The sequence below is a fragment of the Lineus longissimus genome, chromosome 2 (assembly GCF_910592395.1).
Source record: "Lineus longissimus chromosome 2, tnLinLong1.2, whole genome shotgun sequence".
Taxonomy (NCBI): domain Eukaryota; kingdom Metazoa; phylum Nemertea; class Pilidiophora; order Heteronemertea; family Lineidae; genus Lineus; species Lineus longissimus.
In genome coordinates, this window is record NC_088309.1 from 17827035 (window position 1) to 17850549 (window position 23515).

At 42.5% G+C, this 23515-nt stretch overlaps 3 protein-coding genes across 4 annotated transcripts; all 3 read left to right on the top strand.

The window, feature by feature from the left end:
* Positions 1 to 233: 233 nt before the first annotated feature.
* Positions 234 to 2869, top strand: LOC135482982 (ciliary microtubule associated protein 1A-like). Its single transcript, XM_064763469.1, has 4 exons — positions 234 to 282; positions 1010 to 1123; positions 1845 to 1955; positions 2379 to 2869. The coding sequence occupies exons 1-4, from the start codon at positions 234 to 236 to the stop codon at positions 2867 to 2869; spliced, it is 765 nt and encodes a 254-aa protein (XP_064619539.1).
* Positions 2870 to 4733: 1864 nt separating this feature from the next.
* Positions 4734 to 13183, top strand: LOC135483711 (neuroligin-3-like). 2 transcript variants are annotated; one of them, XM_064764707.1, is made up of 11 exons: positions 4734 to 4841; positions 6028 to 6157; positions 6520 to 6596; positions 6891 to 7052; positions 7597 to 7744; positions 8193 to 8381; positions 8599 to 8789; positions 9476 to 9629; positions 10352 to 10512; positions 11673 to 11974; positions 12212 to 13183. In XM_064764707.1, exons 1-11 carry the CDS (start codon positions 4836 to 4838, stop codon positions 12561 to 12563), a joined length of 1872 nt encoding a protein of 623 aa, XP_064620777.1. In that variant the 5' UTR covers positions 4734 to 4835; the 3' UTR covers positions 12564 to 13183. The 2 variants fall into 2 exon arrangements, with proteins under 2 accessions (XP_064620777.1, XP_064620778.1); XM_064764708.1 differs by lacking the exons at positions 9476 to 9629; positions 10352 to 10512.
* A 1509-nt stretch (positions 13184 to 14692) lies between these two features.
* LOC135482983 (cytochrome P450 10-like) lies at positions 14693 to 21788 on the top strand. Its single transcript, XM_064763470.1, has 11 exons — positions 14693 to 14908; positions 15310 to 15465; positions 16166 to 16362; positions 17086 to 17276; positions 17654 to 17874; positions 18607 to 18747; positions 19334 to 19500; positions 20232 to 20310; positions 20618 to 20780; positions 21226 to 21269; positions 21676 to 21788. The coding sequence occupies exons 1-11, from the start codon at positions 14693 to 14695 to the stop codon at positions 21784 to 21786; spliced, it is 1686 nt and encodes a 561-aa protein (XP_064619540.1). The 3' UTR covers positions 21787 to 21788.
* Positions 21789 to 23515: the final 1727 nt, after the last annotated feature.

Genomic DNA, 23515 nt, shown 5'->3' on the forward strand with positions numbered 1-23515 from the left:
ACCATTGTGATTACTAGTAATATAATCAACTTTATCTTGTCAAGTTATTGTGTCATTCGAAGGAGTATTCTGGGCCACTTCCCTTTTAACTTCTATGCAACTAGCGCCGCCATCGGAAATAGAAGGAACTGAAAAATCATGACGTCATAACAGCGTCATTGACAACGCACCAAACACGATTTCAGCATTCAGAATTTTTTTGGAGGCAAATTTGAAAATATATAGGCCCGAAAATGGTCGCTTCTGATCGTACAGGTATCCCGATTGCCGCTAAAGAAAGAGGTAAACAATTAAAGATCATATTGAAGATAAAATCAGTACGAACTTACTTGCTAAAAACGTTGGAAAACTTTCGAGAAGAGCCCAGCTAGCGCAAGATCCACTCGAGACATGCATGATGATGCATTCAAGAGAGGCATTGGGGTTTTACCCGGGGGGGGGGGGGGGGGGTTAGGGCAAAACCATGGTACAACCAGAGGGAGTATGATGTATTTTTGTTTTGGGCTCTTCTTCACCCTAGCCTCATACCGGCACACTGACAGTGATACACGGTAGTATCAAAGACTATTAAAGTATCACAAATTCACCAGAAAAGTATCATGCTAGGCCTGGCCTTAGACATAGGCCTACATCACACATGCAAAACAAATTCCTATGGTGTATTCCAAACCATCCCCATCAAATTACATCAATATCATCATGTCATAGGTCATAGCCCATTCCAACACTAACAGAAGAATCCATGCCTGTCGCTTACTCCTGGAGCCCAACCCTTTTTTCGTAGTCTCTCACACTCTCTGGGCTTTTAGTTTTACACCCTTATTTTGAACACGTCAGAACTTGGAATGTGGATGCAGCCCCTAGGCCTAAGTCAGATATTTCTGACAGACTGTCTGGAGGGGGGGGGGGCTGAGTTTTTGTCACTATATGTCATTCAAAGGTAACATTTTAAGTTACTTACACTCTATACAGTAGTCGTAGTTTACCTCAAATGTTGTCTTCTTTTCAGGTCCTGGGCCAGGTCGTTATAAGTTGCCCACAACAGTTGGTTTTCATAACCATGACTTCACCAAACATATGAAACCAGAGTATTCTTTTGGGAGAAGGCTTGCTGGAGACAGTAGTAAGTACATGTTTATGAGAAACCAGAGTACTCTTTTAGGAGATGACTTGCTAGAGACTGTAGTTAGTCCTTGTTTATGCGAAACCAGAGTATTCTCTTTCATAACCATGACTTCACCAAACATATGAAACCAGAGTATTCTTTTGGGAGAAGGCTTGCTGGAGACAGTAGTAAGTACATGTTTATGAGAAACCAGAGTACTCTTTTAGGAGATGACTTGCTAGAGACTGTAGTTAGTCCTTGTTTATGCGAAACCAGAGTATTCTCTTGGGAGAAGACCTGCTGGAGACTGTTACGTACTTGTTTATGAGAAATCAGAGTACTCTCTTGGGAGAAGACATGCTGGAGACTGTAGTAGTAAGTACATGTTTATGAGAAACAAGAGTACCCTTTTTCGGAGATGAATTGCTGGCGACTGTAACAGTAAGTACTTGTTTATGAGAAACCAGAGTACTCTTTTGGGAGAAGACTTGCTGGTGACTCTAGTTAGTCCTGATACTGATTCTTCTATTCTGAACACTGATTTCATCCTTGAATGACCCTGAAAAAATCAAAGCATCGCACTAATACTGCGTATTGTTCCAAGGGGACTAAAGCTGATTAGTTAGGCCCACTAATAGGATTTTAGTTATATCAGTCGAGTCTAGTTTTATTAAACTGGTAAAATGTTTTCCTTGTTTTATTTTGTAATCTCAGTTTATTTTGCTTTCTTTTCTTTCAGTGGTTAGTAAGGGCAGCCCTGGCCCTAGTTACTTCATTGACTCAAGGATGACACGCCATGGTAAAGATGGGACCCCAATTTACTCAATATTGGGAAGACAGAAAGATCTACGTAAGTTCTGTCACAATCTGTCTCTCAAGTGTCAGTTTAAAATGATTCATTCATGCCTTCGTTCCAATCAATGAAGCTAATGATGAAATAGGATCGAGCTTGATTACCTTCATAGCCATGCATGCAATGTCACAATCCAGTCATGTCACAATCAATAAGTCACAATCTAAGCGTATCTACCAAGGGTCATTGAGACATGTCAAAATGATTGTGACTTCATGAAGTAATGATGATTGACTTAGTCAGAATCAACATAAGTACATGTGAGGATGACCAAAACAAGTCATCGACTTATGTGTCTGCAAAAATATAAGTTTGGGACAAGCTCCCCTTGCTGACTCCACTGACACAAGCACCTTCTCCTCCTACCTTAGTTTCCAGACCTAGGAGCACCTGATTCCTAAACTATGATTACTATTTCAGAAACCTTCATGACTCCTTCACCTGGATCCTACTGCCCAGAGAAGGTCCATCCACAGGGCGAACGCCATGCCCCAGTCTACTCCATGAGTACCAGGACCAAATTCAGACATAAGGATCAAATCCCTGCACCGAGCAGTTACAGCCTGCCAACACTAATAGGAGCCAGACAGCCCAACAAAAGGACTTTCCCAAGTTACTCAATGACGGGTCGATCAAAAACTGGAAGCTTTTCTGAGGACCTTGCAAAAACTCCTGGACCAGGGCAATACAATGCAACTGAGCCAAACATTGTAAAACAAAAGTCCCCCATCTTCTCCATGCTGGGCCGTAGCTATATGCCGGGAGACAACACCAACAAGCCAGGACCAGGTGCACACCGACCAGAATTAGTCGTCATTAATAAGCATCAACCACCGAAGTTCTCTCTTGGTATTCGCCATTCTGAGTTCGTTTGCCCAATAATAGTCTCAAGTCCCAGATGTGACGGATAACTTATCCTGCAAAAACCCATCTCTTCAATAATGAATATTTGGATATTATGAATTATCTGTATTGGTGCTTCCTCCAACTTCTTTACAAGGTGAATAAAGTTTGCCATATTTACAATCTATTTATAAACATACAATCTTTTGGCTTGAATCATTGAATTTCATTTTAGTTTTGTTGTTGGTTTGAAATAGCATATTCTTCTGTCAACATAGCTAACATATCTAATAGCATAAATTAGTTGTGACGTAATCTGCATGGACCAAGTGACGATCCAAGAAGTTGGGATTGTCCTGACATAAAGAAAACCACATTGCCATTCATGTAGCTCTGATTGTGCCAGAGGACATGTGAATATGATGTGTTGATCCAACACATATCCTTTGGCACAATCAGAGCTACATAAATGGCAATGTGGCTTTGGTTGTGTCTGGACAAAACCTAAGACGACTAGGACCAAGTATAAAATGTGTAGCTAGTTGTGACAGTGTCCTAAGTATTAAGGACTGGCAATGGTTTAAGCTGTGATTGTGTCTCCTACACTAGCGGGGACGAAATCACTCGTAGAAGGTTGTGACGATGTCCTTAATAAGGACGTGAATTCGAGCTCTGGTTGTGTCAAAATACCAAGGATAAGATCATTGTTTATAATAAATAGTACCAGGTGTGACTTGTCCAAATTGCTTGTTTTAATCTGAGGGGTGACTGTGACGGACTGGCGTTGGTAAAAAAAAAGATCCTAGGTGAGATTGAAAGTATTTGTTGTGACTAGCTACACGTTAGCTACTCCTAACCTAGTGGTTAACACTGCTGGCTACCACGCAAAAGGGCCCAGGGAGAACCCAGGATTGTATTTCTCGATGAACCGGTGTGGCTTTCAATGAACTTAAATTCCTGGCTCTTCACGGTTCTTCGATTGGAACAGGTTAAAGACCCTACCAAGTGAGAAACATGAGTACAGGTAACTTGCGTGGACTCGACCTCAAGTCGAAGTCACTAGGCCAATAAACCAATTGGCACCTTACCACAGTGGTACGAAATACTCAGTGGGTATTTACGCAGTTGCACGAGATACAGTTGAAAAATACTCCCTGGAAAATCATCTCCAAGTGCAGAGCGAGCGCTAAAGAAAAAGAAGAAGTTAGGGGCTCCAGGTGGTTCTGGCTGATTCGTGATATCGACAATGCTCCCATTCGAGTTGATCTTCAGAAATCAACCTGCATAGTACTGATCGTGTCTCTAGGACAGATGTTCCCTGTAGCTGTCACTGGGTTGCACCAGTGTCAGTGGTTTGCTTTTGACGTTGTTTCAAATGTCTTTATGGCTTGGTTAAGAAATAGATTGTGACTATGTCTCCTTGGGAGTAGCTGTTGATATAGGTATGTTCTAGCTAATTTATCAAACGGGTACGCCGTTCATTGTTACTGGCGGTCCAGGAAAATGGAAATGCAGTTATACACAATGCCAGAGTGCAGTTATTATGCAAACGGATTTGCTGAAACTTGATATTTATAGTAGGCCTATGTGTATTATATCTGCCATTTTGAAATTCATATTCAGTTGATATTCAAACCCTTTGAAATTTTCAAATTCAATTACAAATTTCAAATATTCTACGAACGACGTAGGCCTTTAAGGAATATTTTTTATTGAAATGGTCTGACACGTCCCATAATCAGTTCAATGACTCGACAAACAACTTACTAGTAGTATTCCATAAACCACGCATATCTTCAGATGATGAAGCTAATCAAGATTCCTGCAAACAGGCCTCGCCCGAAAGAAAAACTTTTACTCCAATAGTATTATTATAACCCAGATTAACGGACTTCTGCGTTCTTCCTGTTCATTTTGTTCAACAACATTACTGCGTCTATTGTTTTCCGAAAGCGAAGTACAATCAGTTAAGATGGAGTTGTCATTCTATGATGCAGATCTCTGGTGACAGGATTCTAACACCATGGATTCAGAATGAAGGTGAGTTCAAAATCATGGTTACAATCATGATCGTCCCTGCTCACAATCATGGTCCATACTGGATCACAATCACAGTCGTCCTTGCTAGCAATCATAGTCGTCCCTGTTCGCAATCGTGGTCATCTGCTCCAAATCATGGTCGTCTGCTGACAATCATGGTCATCTGCTCCAAATCATGTTCGTCTGTAGACAATCCTGGTAGTCTGCTCCAAATCATGTTCGTCTGTAGAAAATCATGGTCTTCTCCTCCCAACAATTGTTGTCTGTTGACAATCATGGTCGTCTGCTGACAATCATGGTCGTCTGCTCCAAATCATGTTCGTCTGTAGACAATACTGGTAGTCTGCTCCAAATCATGGTCGCCTACTGACAATCATGGTCATCTGCTCCAAATCATGTTCGTCTGTAGACAATCCTGGTCGTCTGCTCCCAAAATTGTCGTCTGCTGACAATCATGATCATCTGCTCCAAATCATGGTCGCCTGTTGACAATCATATCCATCTTCTCCAAATCATGTTCGTCTGGATGACAATCATAATCTTCTGCTCCCAACAGATGTCTTTTGCTGACAATCATGGTTATCTGCTCCAAATCATGGTCGTCTGCTGACAATCATAGTGTTCTGCTCCCAACAATTGTCGTCTGCCGACATTCATGGTCATCTGCTCCAAATCACGGTCCTCTACTGACAATCATGGTCATCTGCTCCAAATCATGTTCTGTAGGCAATCATGGTCTTCTGCTCCTGCTGACAATTATAGTCGCCTGCCTCTTTGCTCCAAATCATGGTCGTATGCTGACAATCATAGTCGCCTGCTCGCAATCATAACCGTCCGCTCACAATCATTTTCTTTCGGTCACACTTATGGTAGTAAGCTGACAATATCGACAGGCTCTGTTTACAAGAATAGTCCTCTACTCACTCTCACAGTAGAGAAGATGCTCACCAAAACGACTCCGATTTCAGTTTTGAGGCCATTATTAATTACAGTCGTCGTCGAATCAAAATCCTGCTGGTGTTAACCCCTGATGGTGATAGGTCATCGATTCGATGGCCAGACTGTGTTGTTTACAAGCACGTTGCGTGGTCAGGGACGACATATATTTTGGCCCTGAAGAGAGAATCCCTATGTTCTTGCCCTTCTCTAGCAATTCAGGCGTGGCCAATATGTTTCCAATTTCCAGGCATTTCTGAGACCTGCTGTTGTCTTATTGGTTCTGATAAGCCACGTGACTCCTCAATCTCAGCCAATTGCGGTGAAGACCAAGTATGGAATGCTGCTCGGAACTAGAGAAACAAAAGATTACAGACTAGGTGAGATAAAACCAATATCATTTCTGATTAGGTGGTCATCCATGCATTAGCGAATTATCAAAATATGAATTTATCAAAATATAATAAAGATCCAGTGGTCATTTAGAACCGGCCGAGTATTGCGCGTCCGCATGGTCATCATTTAAAGAAAAAGAGATCCCAATACTGGCTGCGAATTAAAGGTACAATCAAGAAATGCTAATAACAATGCTGATTTTGAACGACCCGGCCAAAGTTCTAAGGCCAGAAAATCTTCCATTGATTCATCTCCGCAATTTTATGTATTCTGCTGGTAGTTTATCAGGTGTGCTGGCATCTGCGTAACATTTCATCTTTGACATTTTTCGTTATTATTAATAAAGGACAGCAGATTACTACTGTTGATACATACTTGAGTATACCATTTGCCAAGCCACCTATCGGATCTTTACGATTTAAGGTGAGAACAATGCACTCGCCCGTTTAGTGACGAATTGTGCTTTTAAGACTAGTCCGGTCCAAAAGCGTTGACGAATGCAAGGTCGTGCCAACGGGCAGGCGATGTGCAACTATTATCCGTAAACGTAGAGCAGTTTCGTAGCTCATCATTTCGATTCAATACTGGTCCTATCACTTAGGTATGAGAAAAGTTGGCTTAGACATAAATGATATAGGACATCATGATACAGGTTTGGCGTTGATTTTTTCATAACTTATTTTTACTCGATGATTTATCTCAGTCACTTGTCCGCAGGAACCTCAACCTATTGACAAATGGCATGGTATGCGTTTGGCAAGAAAAAGGGCACCAGTCTGTCCCCAGTCCATGGGCTTCCCGCAGACTGTAGTAACTCTTCCCTACAACGTTACCATAGACGAAGATTGTTTGTTTCTGAACATCTACTCGCCAGTAAAGGTGAGACCTGCGTGGTAACGAGTTCCCCGCCGACAATGGCCCGAGGGAATAAGCGACGTTACTTGAAAAGTAGGCTTCAGGAAAAACCCCGGCCCGTCTGCCTTCTAGCGTTCCCCATGCAGTTAGGACGAACACACAGCATGAAGCTAAAAGCAAATTCATCATTGCAACATGTACCGGTAGTCTATTGAGTAGCAACCGATGTAATATTTACTGATCGAGTAAAGGGAAGGGCACGTGTATGGAGAAGGAGGATGTCATAATTATTTTTCGCGGACGTTTTCATGTACATGTACCTCTACATTTTTGTAATGGAGAGGTTGATATTTTGATCCGAGAACTAGAAGGATGTGATTCTTATCTAGTTGACGTCATCAAGTCAAGTTGATTATTCTAAATGGATAATTTATACTTGTTTCTAGGCATACAAGACATTTTCAGTCAAAGACACACTGTTACATTGCATTTCTTACAACCGTCGCCAAAATGCCAACACGTTCTCGTTCTCGGATCAAAATCTAAACCCCTCTAATTTCGATCACAGATGACGAACAGTGCTGACGTGTTCCCGGTTCTCGTCTACATCCACGACGGAGACTTTGTCAGCGGATCAGGTGTCTACTTTGATGGCAGGATGCTGGCCCGGTTCGGCGTGGTGGTTGTCACATTCAACCACAGGCTTGGAGCCCTTGGTAAGGTTAAGGGCAAACAACGACAAAAGGTGTCGGACTCGCACACGATTGAGCGACTAAGTTACCGACGTCAATCGAAGCATGTGGTTGAATAGATACGTCAGTTTATTCGCAAACTTGCTTCAGGCCAATGGTTGATAAAGCTGGGCCGTGTTTGAAGATAAAAACCGGTTGATTTGAGCGACCACATAATTGGACTTCTTGGGTGTTGCTTTTTGAACCTTTGATCCTCAAGCATATAGCTATTTTTCTGTTTTTAGCGTTTTTTCAGCAAAGGCAGCCAAAAAACTCATCAAAGGGGGATAGAAAGAGGGGCTGTCCAAGGTCTGACATTCAAATGTGCAGTGGTTAGAGGGGAAAATGACTTCAACAGCTAGTGATTGTCGTTGTACTGTTAACTGTTGTATAGTTTTGTCAGAAACATCTTCCTGTTTTAACTACTTTCCAGGTTTTCTAAGCAATGGTGGCCAAGAACTGAAGGGAAACTATGGGTTGATGGACCAGGTTATGGCGCTGAGATGGATAAAAGACAACATTGCCTCATTTAGAGGAGACCCTGAACAAGTGACTGTGTTTGGGACAGGATCGGGTGCTGTCAGTATAGGCTTGCTAATGATGTCAAGGATAATATCCAAAGGTACAGATAAGTTAGTAAACTTTTTTGTAATTATGTTAAAAGACAAACACATGGACACAATGAGCACAATGTGTAATCTCATTCAGGATGGAATTTGTTTCTGTATCAGGGCATGTGTGGCTCGGTCGACCGTAAAGGTAACATTGATTATATCAAGTACCGTTGTGTAGATTAGAACTGGTTATATTTACAAACCAAATTTCCTTTCCATTCGCAGACCTCTTCAGTCGTGTGATAATCAGCAGTGGGCCGGTCACCACGCCAATGTCCGTCCTGGTCAACTCTTCAGTGGCCGCAAAACAGTTCCAAAATGTTGTCAGAAATCTTAAATGTCCTGGTACCAAAATGACAGACTGGGTGAGATGTATTAAGGCAGTGGAACCAGAATCCCTTGTTAATACTTCAGGGGTAAGATGTAGATGTATATTTATAATGTCATGACTGATACCTCATGCGGTTGGTGACCGAGGACGACGAGGCATCCTGGGACAAGTATCTCACGACGCCTCGCCCTTGCCGGTGGAATTAAACTCTTCTACATAAAAAGGACCAATACCATTGATTGTGATACGTGAATGGTATACATGTACTTTCAAAAGAAGGTCAGCCTTCGTATGCATGGACTACTTTTGCTTCTTCTTCCTTCATGTAAAGTGCAATACGACACTTCAGAACTTTTGTCCCGGAGGTGACGATGGTACGGTTTGCGCATAATTGACAAATTAGCTAACAGAGCCAGAAATTGACGTATCATGCATAATCAGATGATTTACGTCATTTACTGACTCTGTTTGCTAATGGGTCAGTTTAATGCGCAAATCATACCATCGTCACCACCTCCCGGACAAAAGTTCTGAAGTGTCGTACACGTCCGTGGGGTATTGCCGCACTATTTACAAATGTACATGGTGCGACCTGCCATTCTCTGAAAGGCTTCACCGCAGGTTCGCAAAATGGCAAAGCGGTTACTGAGATGTTTGCATGTGTCTCAGTAATACAGGATTTTGTGCTGGGGCATGGATGACGACCTCACACATAATATGATAAAAATGAGAGTTAATACGTCATGCGATTTTTTTAACTTTAATTTCCAGCTGAGTTTCAAACCAACAATAGATGGCAGTATAATAGACCAGCCAATCCACAAGCTTCTCGAGCAAGGTTTTGCTGACCCAGTGCCAACGATGATAGGTTTTGTAGAAGATGAAGCGATGAGGGGTATTGCTTTACACGAACTTGCAATGAACAGTAAGTTACTGAAAGGATAATCCTTCGATGAATGATGGCGCAAAAAATTGAATGATTGCAGGTAGATGGGCAATTCGATCCAGCATGAGAACACCGTTCCTGTTTGCTTGTATCTGGAAAATAGAAATGCAGGTATAAACGATACCGCCAGTGCAGATATCATGCATGCAAATTTGCTGTAATTTGGTGTCTGTAAGTACAACGACAATGTTGTGAACTGAACAATTACAAATTTTAAATTTGTAATGAACGGCGTAGGCCTTTATCAAAGGACTGTGAGTCCGTTGGGCAACCCATTCGTCACTGCCTTCTGCAGAAATGTCTGCCTCCCGGCCGCGCCTAGTATCTGATTTGGCCAAACGATCGGTCACAAGCGGTTGCAGGTGGTTGAGGAGCATAGAACAACAACATAATGATGCCCAATCTCCTAGCTTCGCCGTTGGTAACGGTTGCTTGATGGTAGCACTGTTTACTGGCGTGCATCTGGCCTCTTCCGGTTGGTCACTTCCGCGAAGCAAATGGAAGCAAGTCCTCTCGTTGGAAGATTGAATGACGCCGGGTTTTACCGTTGGAATAGCGTCATGCTTACATTCAACAACACACCGTTTGAATACAACAGTTGCAAAAAACAATCCTTTTTTTAATGACTCACTGAGTTTGTAGTTCTGATCTGCTCTACTGTTGCTGGCTGCAGGTAAAATGTTGCCAATATTGTTTTCCAGATAATAACCAAACACACGACGAAGGCCTTCAACGCCTAATACAAAGCGAATCGACGACTCTAAACCTTCCTACTGGTCTAGGGGAACTTGTATATCACGAGTATGGCTACAGTGACAAGGAGGGTCAAAATGCTGTCACAAGCAGAAATGTTCTGTCCAAGGTAATCGCAAGCAGGAATATGATACTGCCAATTTTCATTATCAATAGTCACCCGATTCCCGGTGTCAGGAAGTTGCTTAACTGTCCCAGCGCAACGCTACGGAATCGTTGCTGTGAACATGATAACGCTATACGCATTTTGAAAGTTGCCTTGATTTTCTCTCCTCTGATCGGTGATATCAGTACTCTCTTATGGGCGGTTATTACCGCAAATAAAGACAAACCAAAGCAAAGACACTTGTGTAGCATATCAAGGACACGTAGATTGATACTCCTATGTGTGCCACATCAAAGACATCTGGACCATACACCACATCAAAGATAACGATGCGAAGTCAACAGGCGGCGCCACCGTCTTGGGAAAAGTAAAAACGATTTCGACAACTATAGGTTTTTGTTGATATAAGCGACTATGTTTATTTTTATAATCATTTTTTTCTCGCAGTGAAATTTTTATTAATTGATTCAACTTCAATAAGTTAAATGAGAAGAAAAATAAATATCTCGACTTGAAAAAAAAATTTAATTTCAATTTTTTTTTCTTGACTTGAAAAAAAATATCTTGACTAGAAAAAAATAATTTCGACTAGAAAAAAAATCATTTCGACTTTTTGAAGCAAACGGCTTGCCATAGGAGAGAGGTGGCAAATAACAACAACGTCAACAGGCATACGGCCGCCAGCAATCTACAGTGGCGCCGCCTGTTGACTTCGCATCGTTATCTTTGATGTGGTGTATGGTCCAGATGTCTTTGATGTGGCACACATAGGAGTATCAATCTACGTGTCCTTGATATGCTACACAAGTGTCTTTGCTTTGGTTTGTCTTTATTTGCGGTAATAACCGCCCATACTCTCTTCAATACTTGCCTAATACATGTATGTAAGTTAAAGTGCCCCAGTATAACTAGCCCCTACAGTGTTGAAAAGAGCTGAGCTATGATATACCGGTGTACAATATATTGCACCACTTTCTTACTTGATTTATGCTATGTATCCGCAAAGTATTATTTGCATCCTCTACTGTTGTCCTCCCAATTAAAGACACCAGCCGAGGCAGTATAAACTATGGTGATTATTCTGTCTAATAGTGGCGTCGTGGGCATCATACATGACATTGAGATACTGAATAATTACCCTAATTCTTTTCTCCAATGTCCAGTTGATGACAGACAGACTCTACTCCGCTCCGACCATCGAAATGGCCAACCAGCTTGCAAAGCAGAACGCCCCAGTCTTCCTGTACGATTTCCATCACCACTTCCCCCTGAAGTCCCCGGCCCTGGAAGACATCAGTTGGCTTTGCGGATATAGCTACCATGGAGTGGATCTGCCCTATATATTTGGGGCACCATACCTTGGCGAACCCCAGGCTTATGACTGGCACCGGGGGATCTACGGCAGCGAAGAGAGGTTCTTCAGTAAATCTGTTATGAGGCTGTGGATGAACTTTGTAAAAAGAGGGTAAGAGAAGAACCTTCAAACTGGTAACCGTCACTTTGAAGAATATGAAAGGTGGCGCCTCTATGTGCTGTTCAGGAGATGTGATGATATCACTATCGGAAGAATATCGAGAATTTCTACTCGAGGAAGTCATCGACTGACTCTCTGCCTTGTTCAGTAATTCATTCTTTGCCGTTACGTCATAAAATTCCTGACACACGTCATATCCTACTGTACGATTGCATCTTTGTTTTTCAGCGACCCGTCTGATGGCGTCGGTGTCCTTCGACCAATCAAATGGAACCAGTTCCGGTCAAACGCAACCTCATTCCTTCACATCCGACAAGATGGCATCACCATGAAGACCAATCTCCGGAGCCGCGAGATGGCATTTTGGAATACCATTCTTCCCAACCTTGAAAACAAAACTCCACCATCGATTTCGACTCCTACCACAGACTGCCCCGGGTCTTTCTACACAGAAATGAGCATTCTGGCTGCTGTATCTACCATATTGTTTCTGCTGTTCTTGATTTTGGCGGTGTGTCTGGCATGTCGACCCCGTCATCAGGTCAAAGACGCGTCACTGATAGAATGTCGTGAACGCTGATCATATATACGTATGACTGCATGTGCATTGACTATAGAGAGGATGAGATTTCTGAACACGAAGTTGCAACGCGTCCTTGTAGAAACAAACTTAAATCTTTTAAGTCATAGCATTTACTTTAGCTTTACGTATACATTCACAAATAAGTTCTTGAATCTCAACCTGACTAATATATCTCGACTTGAAGCGTGCTCACCATAAAAAGAACACTGGCAAGAAGAAAAGAGCCCGCCAGTGAATCTTTCAACAAATAAAGTGAAAATAGTGTTTCTGTCTTAAAGCACGAAAAAATTGTCAGTTTTATACATGTAGTCAAATGAAAATAGTTCTTCTGATGTCTGCTCACTCCATGAATTGGTGAAGAATTAGCAGACGATGTGAGGATTAATGAGATTTTTCTCAGTGAGATGCTCCCGTAGTTGATGGAGACTTTGACGTCATGAGGCACGTTGCTCATCCTCGTTCCCCGTGTTAATCTTTTTTAGACTGATGATTTGTGGTGTGTCATTCCGCAAAAATAAAGAAAATTTCAATAACAGTGCTGACCATCCATTTATAATTCTGTGATCTATGATCCGAGATGACGTACGTGCCTTCTCAAAGAAATTGATGCCGGTAATATTGCAGTGCCAGCGATCCAATAAACGGACACTAAATACACGTACATAGGGTATGCGAATTGTCTTGCTAGACTTGTAAAGTTTTGCATATCATTTTAAAACGCATTTTTTCGGAAAATGTCCGAGTGAGCATAGATCAATTGCAAGCAAATGGTGGCTGGGAAAGGACATCACATGATTATTTCTTTTTTACATGGAAAAATCCTGAAATATTTCGATCGATGGAGTTCATCTCGTTCGATCGAGACATTAACTCGGGCGATCGAAACGTAGGGAGTTTTCGCAAAACGCCCTAAACGCCAGCGCGAACGCCTCTCCCATTATTGTTCGACCTCCCGATCGATGTCGAAAACTCGCTATTAGTTCGGGCGATCGAGATGCCGTTCCCAGCCACCGTACAATCAGCACAAACCCTATTAATACTGTTTTCATTCACAGAAACTCTTTATACATATATTTAAAGAAAAACGTCACTGAACTTTTGAAGCAGCAAGGCTATTTTTGTAAACCCCTGTACCTGTATAAGCGAGGCGTCCTGTGATATCATCTTCTCATAATTCTTTTTAAAATCCCACCCCACGACAAATGTGTTGATCCAGCCCGGGAGATCTATACAGCATCTTTTTAAGTCGTTATGGTGCCACTGGGGACGTGGTCGCTGCCTGCCTCCGCAGTTGCTTTATATATCGTATTTGCATTATGTAAGTAAGAAGCTTATTCAGAGAGAATTCGAATGAAGGATGTCGTCGAAGGTAAGCAGCAACTTTCTCACGTTGAGTTCATTTCTGTAGATGGTTCGCTGTCACGTTTCGATCTTTACTTCCCATTCACTATAAGGAATAATGGTTTTTGGGCGCTTGAAAAAACGGGCCAACAGAGATAGATGCACCCCATAGAGGTTTTTCGGTAAATTGAAAAACTTCTATCGGTTTTTGAGAATCTGAAAAACCACCAAGCGATATTCACTTTGCTAAAAAAACCTATATGGGGTGCAAACTTGTTTTGGCTGAAAAACTTTTGTAGGTTATTCAAACGCCCAAAAGCATTTATTTCTGAGAGAGCAGGGATGTCCTATTGTCAAAACGTTCATTCGATTTTCCTCGTTTATTCTAATATCACTGCTTGTGAAATCACCTAAGCCACATTTTGTATCTAAAAAAGTGCAAAATGCTATACGCTAATGCATAGTTTGAGAAAGTCCTTCTTATTAGACTTCAAAATTTTCAATTTGAAATCAAATGTAAAAAAATGACGCCTACCTCTGAAATATCATTCAGACCAGAAGCAAATGATTCCCTTCGGGCAACGTCGACATACAGTACACTTTTAGAAATAAAGGTTAAGTTTTTCTACCAACACAAATATGGACCCGCAGAGGTTTTTCAGCGAAATGAAAACCTTATTAGAGTTTTGTTTTGGTCAAAAAACAATAAAGGCTTTTCAAAAGCTCAAAAACCTTTATTTCAAAGAGTGTAGGAGAGCCTTTCCCTGACAGCGGCGCCGGTCAGGATGGACGCAGCACAATATCAATACAGGAAGTCTGTGTTGGCAGGTTTGTTGATTCTCCTCAATTCGAATCGGCAGGTGCTTCAGCTTCCCTTTACACCGTATCTTCTCACGAGAAGTCTCTCCTTCACCGGCCTCACCACCACTAAGAGAGATCTTAGCACTTCAGGAGGGAAGGGACAGCGGTCTGTCACACTTGAAGATGTCAAGGCACTTCCGGTAAGCAGGATTTGTGAAATCTGAATTAATTGTTTATTTAATCGGCGTCTTAAACTTTTTCATCCTATCTGGATATCCACTCGTTAATGGTAAAGGTCAGGGCCAGAGATCCCGCACTTTGACACAGTAGGGGTGAAGCTATCCGTACCCCTGAACAAGTAACAAACTGCTTTGCAACATGCATTATCTGTCTTACCAGTGGCTACGTTTGTGAAAATCTTTGCCTTCATTGCTTCCCTGTCAGGAGACAGGATTACCATATGTTCACTACAGTTGTTTCTCTCATTAGATTATCAAACAAATTTGTTTCCCATTAGCGCTAATTCTTAAATCGAAAGCATTGTGTGGCCTAAAGTTCAAGTTCGCAGAGATCCTGGTATGAATTTGTCCCTCTTTTTTAGGCGGGCGTCCCAATAATTGTTCCAGGACGGGTCAGAAACAATCTCGTTGAACCGATACCATTTTCTCAGATTCCTGGTCCAAAAGGATGGCCAGTAATAGGAACCCTTTTTGAATATTTCAAACCCGGCGGCTTCCGTTTCAACAAAATGTTCGAGGTAAGTAACATTTCTTTCTCAAACTTTAAATCATTTCAGAGGTCCAAAATATATTTCATGTCGTCTTGTTAGTGATTCTGTTCTGAAGTTCCACTTTAGTTAAACTAGAAGTACTGCTGTCCACTAGAAAGTAATTTGCGTTATTACATTGGAGAATCAGCACCACATTTCCCGAGGCCATCCCTGGTTGGCTCAGTTCAAGGCAGGATTTCCTGGAAATGTCCCTCATCCCTATTCCCGAGGTCATTTCGCAACGAGCCGAATCGAAGCATGCCCTCGAAAAATGTGGTGCTGATCCTTGAGGGTGGTTGTGAAAAAACGAAATAGTACTGCTTTTAAAAAGCACCTGCCAGTGCTTCTTCTTCTTCTGTGCGTTCGACTGGTCAAACCTTTACATTGTTGGTCCTCAAGAACGTGGTAGTGTGACGCAAATCTGCCTCTGTTCCCCAGAGATTTTCTTTGAGGAATGTGGACTCCGGCCAGGCCACCGCTCGGTTGGTAATCAGAGGACATTCCTCCTGAACGTGTTCTGCCGTCTGCTCAGAGAAACTGCATTCACAGATGACAGATTCACACAGGCCCAGTTTTCGTAGATGCTTTTTAAGGCGACAGTGTCCAGTTCTGAGACGGAAGACGGTCACTTGTTGTTCACTGCCAGTGAAATATGATTTGGATACTGTAACCTCTCCTTTGTGTATAGGCTTACGAGGCAAGAGCGAAGGAATACGGACCCATCTACAGGGAACAAATCGGGCCTATCGTGACGGTTGTCATCAGCGATCCGGAGGAGTACAACAAAGTCCTTCGGAACGAAAGCAAGTACCCCCACAGGATTGAGCTGGAGCCTTTGAAGTATTACCGGCGGAGTCATGGAATGGGCTTGGGAGTAGTCAATTCGTAAGTATACAATAAGTTAAGCGCTTTTTTTCAAGAAACTATCCAACACGTACAAATTGGTGCCTTTAGATGGACGGACTGTCTGAATTAGATAATCATGGTACACGTGGTCCCCTATAGGTAACCACTTTTACCAATTCGATTGAATACTGTTACAATTTCCATTAAAATACTTGTAATATAGTTGACTTTCGAACAAAATGAGACGGAGATATACTGTTGTTAAATAAATACAAGATTTTTTGCTTAAGGAGTAATAGTTTCTTTTTGGCTATGCTTTACCTGACCGACAACTCTAAGTGAGATCCGAAAATTTTGGTACTTCTCACAATAATTATGGCGTAACGTTGCTAACCTTGTCTAAACGCTTAGGCAATGAAGGCGGCATCATAAGCCGAAAGCTGTCTTGAAAGGTACGAATAGGAAGACGAAATCCATGAATCCCGCAGCTTGAATTAATGGACAAACTGGTGGTTGCCAACAGGAATAGACGCCCTCATAGTGCTGATCTACAATCTACCAATCAATTCATGGAAGAAGATCATCCTTTGCCCTTTTAAAAGGGCAAATGATGATCAGAGTTAAAAACTCCTCGGTGTTGGAGTAATCTGAGTGGGCCAGGTATACCATCGCAGGAAACTTGCAGATTGGAAACGGCTGATATCTTGCCGTGGGCCGAAATCATACCAATGATTGAACATGCATCAACGCTTCTTTTTCTAGACAAGGCTTAGACTGGTACAAACAGCGCACCATCTTGAGTAAGAAGATGCTGAGACCGCCAGAAGTGATCTTGTTCTGTGACCACATGGACGAGGTGGCCGATGACTTCTTGAACAGGTTGTCAGCGGTGAGGGCAAAGGATGGTTCAATGCCTGACATGGAGCATGAGATATTCAAATGGGCTTTCGAATGTAAGAGGGCTGTCGGATGAGTAGCACGAGCCTTATCTTCACATCCTAGTACACCAGTGTCAGTGTCAGATGCATGCTCCTCCCTTCCCTGCGATAATACGTGTGTGTGGGGATGGTGGGGGAGGTTACCGAGGGAAAGACCCTGGAATTCAGGATCTCTCCTCAATCATGTATACCTCTTATTAATTATTATCAAGAGTTTGAGATATGCTATGGGTAGACGCTAGCCGGCTGAAGGTCGCCATGCGTAGGCCTACGTGCCCGTGCAGGAATTAGCATGGCGATTTCCTAGTCATTCTACATATATTCGCTTGAGACAAGCCATTAGAAGTCATCCTTGATTAACAAAAAATGAGCTGGTTCTCCTTTCATTCAAGCAATCGGTACTTTCCTGTTCGAGGACAGAATTGGCTGCTACGACACCCCGCCGTCCGAGCTGGCTAACCAGTTTATCATCAACCTCCTGGGCTTCTTCAAGCTAATGCAGCCCCTAATGTACAACATGCCGTTCTACAAGATCTACCCAACAAAGAAATGGAGGGAATTCAGCACATATTTTGGCAAGCTCATTGACATTGGACAGGAACTCGTTGACAAGGCAAGAATTTCGTTCTTCGGCGAATTCATCGCATATTCAATAATTCAGATTTAAAAAACAAAGAACCGTGTTCTTTGCCTGGCTGCAAAGTGACTGATAAGTGTGAGTTTGTTAGTTGGCACTTGCCAGTGCCGAGTGCCGAGTACCTTTTTTCACGATCATTCACTTTCGATTAGCACGTCCTGAAAATGGCATCTTAAAGTTATCATAAAAACTGTATTGGCAGTAGTTGTGGTAGTCGAATGTCTCTCCTCAGCCGCAATCAGTCCTTCCTGTTCATCGATTTTATTTCGGTGTATGTCATACACTAGGGAGTTTTTGCAAAACCTTCGAAATGCCCATCCAAATTGTTCGACCGCCTGATAACGATGCCGAAGAATGGAATAGGTTTTCGCGTTGGCGTTTCGGGGGCTTTGTGAATTAACTCCCTATTTCCAGAATTCTGCTCGAAACAGCTCCATTACTGTACCAGTGAATGTCAGGCCACATGCCCTTATGCAAAATACCTATAGCGCAACATAGCCAGTTCAAAAAGAGAAGAACCAGTCTTAGGTTTTAGATGATGTAAAAAATTAATACAAAAAGAAACCTACAAATTTAGCATGCATGACATGTACAGGCCCCAAGTATCCAAGTATCCATGCTCCAAGAGTTTTCGCAAATCGAACAATGGGACAGCCGTTCGCGTCGGCTTTCGGGGGATTTGCGAAAAGTCACTATTTTCTTTTGCAGAAGTATGACAGGCTAATCAACAACAAGAACCCGAGTGACGAGCGAACGGGTTTCCTTGAGTATATCCTGTCACAGAAAGAACTGACAAGGCGAGAGGCAAACCTCAGCGCTATAGAAATGATGACCGGAGGTGTCGAGACGGTAAGGTTGACCAGACCTGGGGAGGTTTTGCAAAGCCCCGAAAACGCCAACGCGAACGCCTCTCCCATTAATCGAGTTCCTGATCGCGATATCGAACAACGGGATGGGCGTACGCGATGGCAATTCGGGCGATTTGCGTAAACTCACTAATCACGCCCTTATACCTAAAAAGAAGTGTCAGGGAAATCCGTATCACCACTTCTTTCAGAGCAGCTCTCTTTTGAGTCAGTTTTCTATAAAACGAGACATTCGCAATAGATCTTATATTTTAGGAGGTAAACATGCAAGGCGATATAAGAGTATATCCCATGCAACCCAAGCATAAGAAAGGGGTTTCGATGCAACAGCATTGTTGCCAACCCGGCGCTAGGGGAGTAATTCAATTACGATCACATGATGTATAATTTCCTGCCTGTACCAATCGCGGTCGACAGAAGTGCGTCTGCATGCTATGTCTGCTAAAAATGCTGAGAAGGTGAGCGAATATTTGGTATGATTTGGAAAACGCCATATCGTTGACCACCAAAATAAGGTTCAAAACGACCTCTATCAAGTCACTGTCAATGTACCCTTGTTTTCTCTGCAGACCTCCAACTCTGTGCTCTGGACGCTGCTCTGCCTCGCACAGAATCCACGTGTCCAAGACCGGCTTTATCGTGAATCTCAAGCGGTGCTCAAGGGTGGGAGCCACATCGACAGCAAGAACATTCAACAAATGAACTACGTGAAAGCATGCCTGAAGGAAGCGCTCAGGTACATGTAATTATAATTACATGACTCTAAGCAAAGAAAGATACTCAATATCATCCGAGCGCGGGAACTCTTTTTCCAAATATCTAGTTTCGTAATGTGCTTTCCCGCACGCTTCTTATCAGTACAGTCATTTACGTCGGATGCTTTCAAATCTCAGTTTTAGCTTTTGTATTATGCAGCAGCAAGAGAAAACGAGTCTCAGCAACTTCGAGTTGAACATGTCATAAAATTGTTCTTTCATCGGTAAAATGTCGGTTGTATATTTTGGAACATTCATCAACATGTAACCGACCATAGTTGACATTGTGCCTTGCAACTTCTCCATACATGTCCCCTTCTTTTTGCACAGTTGACTTTATGACCAACTCGCGACTTCCCCATGCACGCCCCCCTCTACTTTTTTGCTCATACAGTCGGAAATTGACCACTTCGTTACTTCTCCATACAGGTCCTCTACTTTTTGCTCAGTCGACCACCTCGCGATTTGTCCGTACACGTCACCTACTTTTTGTTCAATTTGATGCTGTATTTGGCCAACTGCTGTGCAGTCGACTGATGATGATGACCGTCTCGTCATTTCTCCGTACAAGAAATTCAGTTGTACTAGTCAACCTCCCACTTCTCCTAACACGTGTCCTTCTTTTTTGCTCAATTGACATTGTTCCTTGACCGTCAAACATTTCATGTTACAAGACTGGAACTTCAAGTCATATTTTCACCATCTCTTTCAGGCTCTATCCAATTACATTTGCCACCAGTCGAATCTTACACGAAAACCTCGAGGTCGGCGGCTACGACATCCCGGCTGGGGTAAGTACGATCATCAGTAGGATTCTATTTGGCCCTTATACGTAACGCCACATTTTCTGAATTCCATGCAAAACAGCACAAGTTCACTGAGTTTGAAGCTCCATACTTGCTTATGCCGAAAGTTTTTCCGGACGTATTTTTGCTTCGTGACGATCGGTGACATGGGCACGACCGTACTGCATGGTTCAATAAAACTCAGTCCTTTTCCTAAAACCTATTTAGGAACACAGCAATTTGACATGATAGAAATATTTCTAAGATTGCCAGCTGGTCAGTTCACCAAAATGACGCTCTGTTTCTTTCCAAGGTCCAGGTACAAGCCAATCTTTACTGCATGGGACGTGACCCCGAAATCTTCCCAAGTCCACTGGAGTATCGGCCAGAAAGGTGGATGAAAGAGGGAGCCAAGGACTGCAAGGCACCTGCCTTGTCCAACTTAGTATGGGGGCACGGGGCCAGGATGTGTTTAGGTGAGGACGGTGTTCACGCCTTCAATACTTTACGATTCAGATATACCCTTAACTGCAATCAGAAAGTGTTTTGGGCCCAAGCACCATTTTCCCGTCGTGATATTTAAACAAAGTCATTTTGGTTTTATGGCAATAGACTGGAAGCATGCTTACAAGCATCCTGGCACCAGTAGTTTTCAATATACTCCGTCTCTCGATATTTTTGTATGCGAGGTAGGAGTATCAAAACTCTGAATCTCAGGGTGGCTTAGAAGTAATTCTGTCAGACACAATGAATGAAATTATCTGATATATTTTACGATACGCGAGAGGAGTGAATCTTCCTATCCGAAGCCAAGACGGTTATGTGGATAGAATAATATCATATCTTGGTCTACGTGAATTCGACATCACTGTTACGATTAATTTTCTAAGGTCCTAAATGTGTCTGGTTTTGCTTTTTCAGGTCGGAGACTTGCTGAGCAGGAAATGTACATTCTTATCACAAAGGTACAGTAGTCAAGAACTTATAGATGACGTATTGGGGGTAAAGATTTTCACCTATATACAGTTATATGACGTATTGATTGCCAACACGGGTTCAGTTCGTGCTGGCCAGATATTGCAGTCGTTCTATAAAAGTAGGCATCGTCAAAGATTTAATGACTGCAGTAAATAATATCGTTTTACTCGTACGGTGGTACCGTAACTATTTTTCCCAAGAAGACAGTTTTTAACACAATTCTACTATAAAAGTGGCTCTCTGTCAGATGGCCAATTCTAGCATGTTCTGACTTGTTTTCGCATTCATTAGAATACAGGGTAGGAGCAGCGGACCTTATACAAGCCAGTGGCACTTGATAAATTGTAATTTAATGTCATTTGTCTCGTTGTCATTTCTCGATTTGCCCTTCAGCTGAACCAGAAATTCCGCCTCGAGTATCACGGTGAACCTCCGGAGCCAGTTCTCAACACCGTTATGACTCCAGACAGGCCCCTCAACCTGAAGTTTATACCACGGCAGTAATTCGCCCCTGACTGGTGCCTCTCCGGAACATTAAGGGTTTTACTGCATTAGTGAGTTTTCGCTAATGCCCCGAAACGCCAACCCGAAAGCCTATCTCATTGTTCGACATCGTGATCAGTTGCTCCAACAATGTGATAGGCTTTCGCGTTGGCGTTCAGGAGCTTTGCGAAAACTCACTTCTGGGGCACAGACAAAAAAAGACGCTGATGTGATTTACGCGTTTATGCTGACTTGTTTACCTGTATGTTTTATGCTTATTCCCCCGAAAGAGCAAAGTGTCACTTGATCACCTTCTTGCATGTCATTTTTATTATGATGAAACGTGTTCATTAAAGTGAATGTAATTAAAACTGTTCGCTACAATAAAATAAAGTAGGCCTATTAGAATAAAATAGTTTTGTTGTACCGTTGACGATTGATCTGTAGCAAGAATAAAACAAAATTTCACTTAGTAGAAATCCACGTTGGACTATTGGCAGAATACATCTATTTGCAACTGAAAATGAGTTTTACTTCCTTCTTATAGAACGAAAGAGTTGACCCATAAATGATAAAATTTATGCAGAAGTTCGTGACGTAGATTTGCTGGCAGAACATGCCGTAGAGCTGGATTTGATTTATATACTCTCTGCTGTAGCCTCCGCCGAGAAGGGTGTCGTAGTAACTCCATACTGCGGCACTGGGGACAGTGAAGACCACAAATAATGTCGAGACAGTCATAAGACTGATCATTGTCCGCTTGTCCTGCGCGGCCTTTGCCTGTTCCGTTACAGCTTCCATATTCCGGTGGGAACGGCCAATGCCCACGAGTATAAAAATATTTACAAGAGTGATTGCTACACAGGGCAGAAATATCGTCAAAGTGTGATCAATTTGGAAAAATATTGTTAAAGCGAAGTCTTCCGAGTCGTCAGCAAAGCACATCATCGTGCCATTAAGGTCTGTGATTTCGCTTCTAAAGAACCAGTGGACGTTAAAGCCGAGAGAAACAATACATATGATAATTAGACAGATCTTTCGTTTCCTTGTCGTGATGTTTAAGCGTTTTAAAGGAAACCAAACGACGAAAAGACGTTCAACTGAAAAAGTTACTATGATCCACGATGATATGTAAATGCATAATTGGTCCATGAAACTTATAAGCTTGCAGGCGACAATCGAGACCGTCAAAATGTCGAATGTCTTTTCTCCGTTAGTGAGATAAGGGAAACCGGCGATGAGCCATTGAGGTATCCCTGTAAACAGAACGCATCCACTGTCCGCAACGGCGAGCAGACTGAGGTACTGCACCGTAGCGTCACGTCGCTTCCGACATCTTATGAAAACTGCTAAGGACAGCCCGTTACCGAAGAGTCCTAGAACAAGTAAAACGAGGGCAATGTACCCTTGGAAGATGCCCATCGCTTGCTCGAGGATGACATTCTTTCCTTCCGCAGGATTTTTGGTAACCATTGTGATCTGGAGCAGTTGATGCAATGTAGATGTAGCTTTTGACGTGACTATTGCAGCACTTTTAGAAAAGACTTAAAAAACTTACAATTACTGTTGACAGTTGACACTGAATGTTTTGCGTCCTGGTAGTGGTACGTTGTTCTTAAAATCTCCTTTGATATATATGTTGGTTCAGTTGGTGTGAGCATCTGATTGCTTTCACGAACCACATTCCAGTCGATATATCTCTGTAGGCCTACCTATAAGGCATTCGATGCAAATTCAAGAATCATGACCT

Bases quoted from the DNA above. Each gene is read 5' to 3' on its own strand.
- LOC135482982 (XM_064763469.1), top strand. From the start codon at position 234: ATGGTCGCTTCTGATCGTACAGGTATCCCGATTGCCGCTAAAGAAAGA. The intron at 1,124-1,844 runs GTAAGTACATGT...CTTTTCTTTCAG, and splicing joins AAGGCTTGCTGGAGACAGTA to TGGTTAGTAAGGGCAGCCCT. The intron at 1,956-2,378 runs GTAAGTTCTGTC...TTACTATTTCAG, and splicing joins GGGAAGACAGAAAGATCTAC to AAACCTTCATGACTCCTTCA.
- LOC135483711 (XM_064764707.1), top strand. The intron at 6,597-6,890 runs GTGAGAACAATG...ACTTGTCCGCAG, and splicing joins TCGGATCTTTACGATTTAAG to GAACCTCAACCTATTGACAA. The intron at 9,630-10,351 runs GTAAGTTACTGA...ATTGTTTTCCAG, and splicing joins ACACGAACTTGCAATGAACA to ATAATAACCAAACACACGAC.
- LOC135482983 (XM_064763470.1), top strand. From the start codon at position 14,693: ATGGACGCAGCACAATATCAATACAGGAAGTCTGTGTTGGCAGGTTTG. The intron at 17,277-17,653 runs GTAAGAGGGCTG...CTTTCATTCAAG, and splicing joins ATTCAAATGGGCTTTCGAAT to CAATCGGTACTTTCCTGTTC. The intron at 18,748-19,333 runs GTAAGGTTGACC...TTTTCTCTGCAG, and splicing joins TGACCGGAGGTGTCGAGACG to ACCTCCAACTCTGTGCTCTG.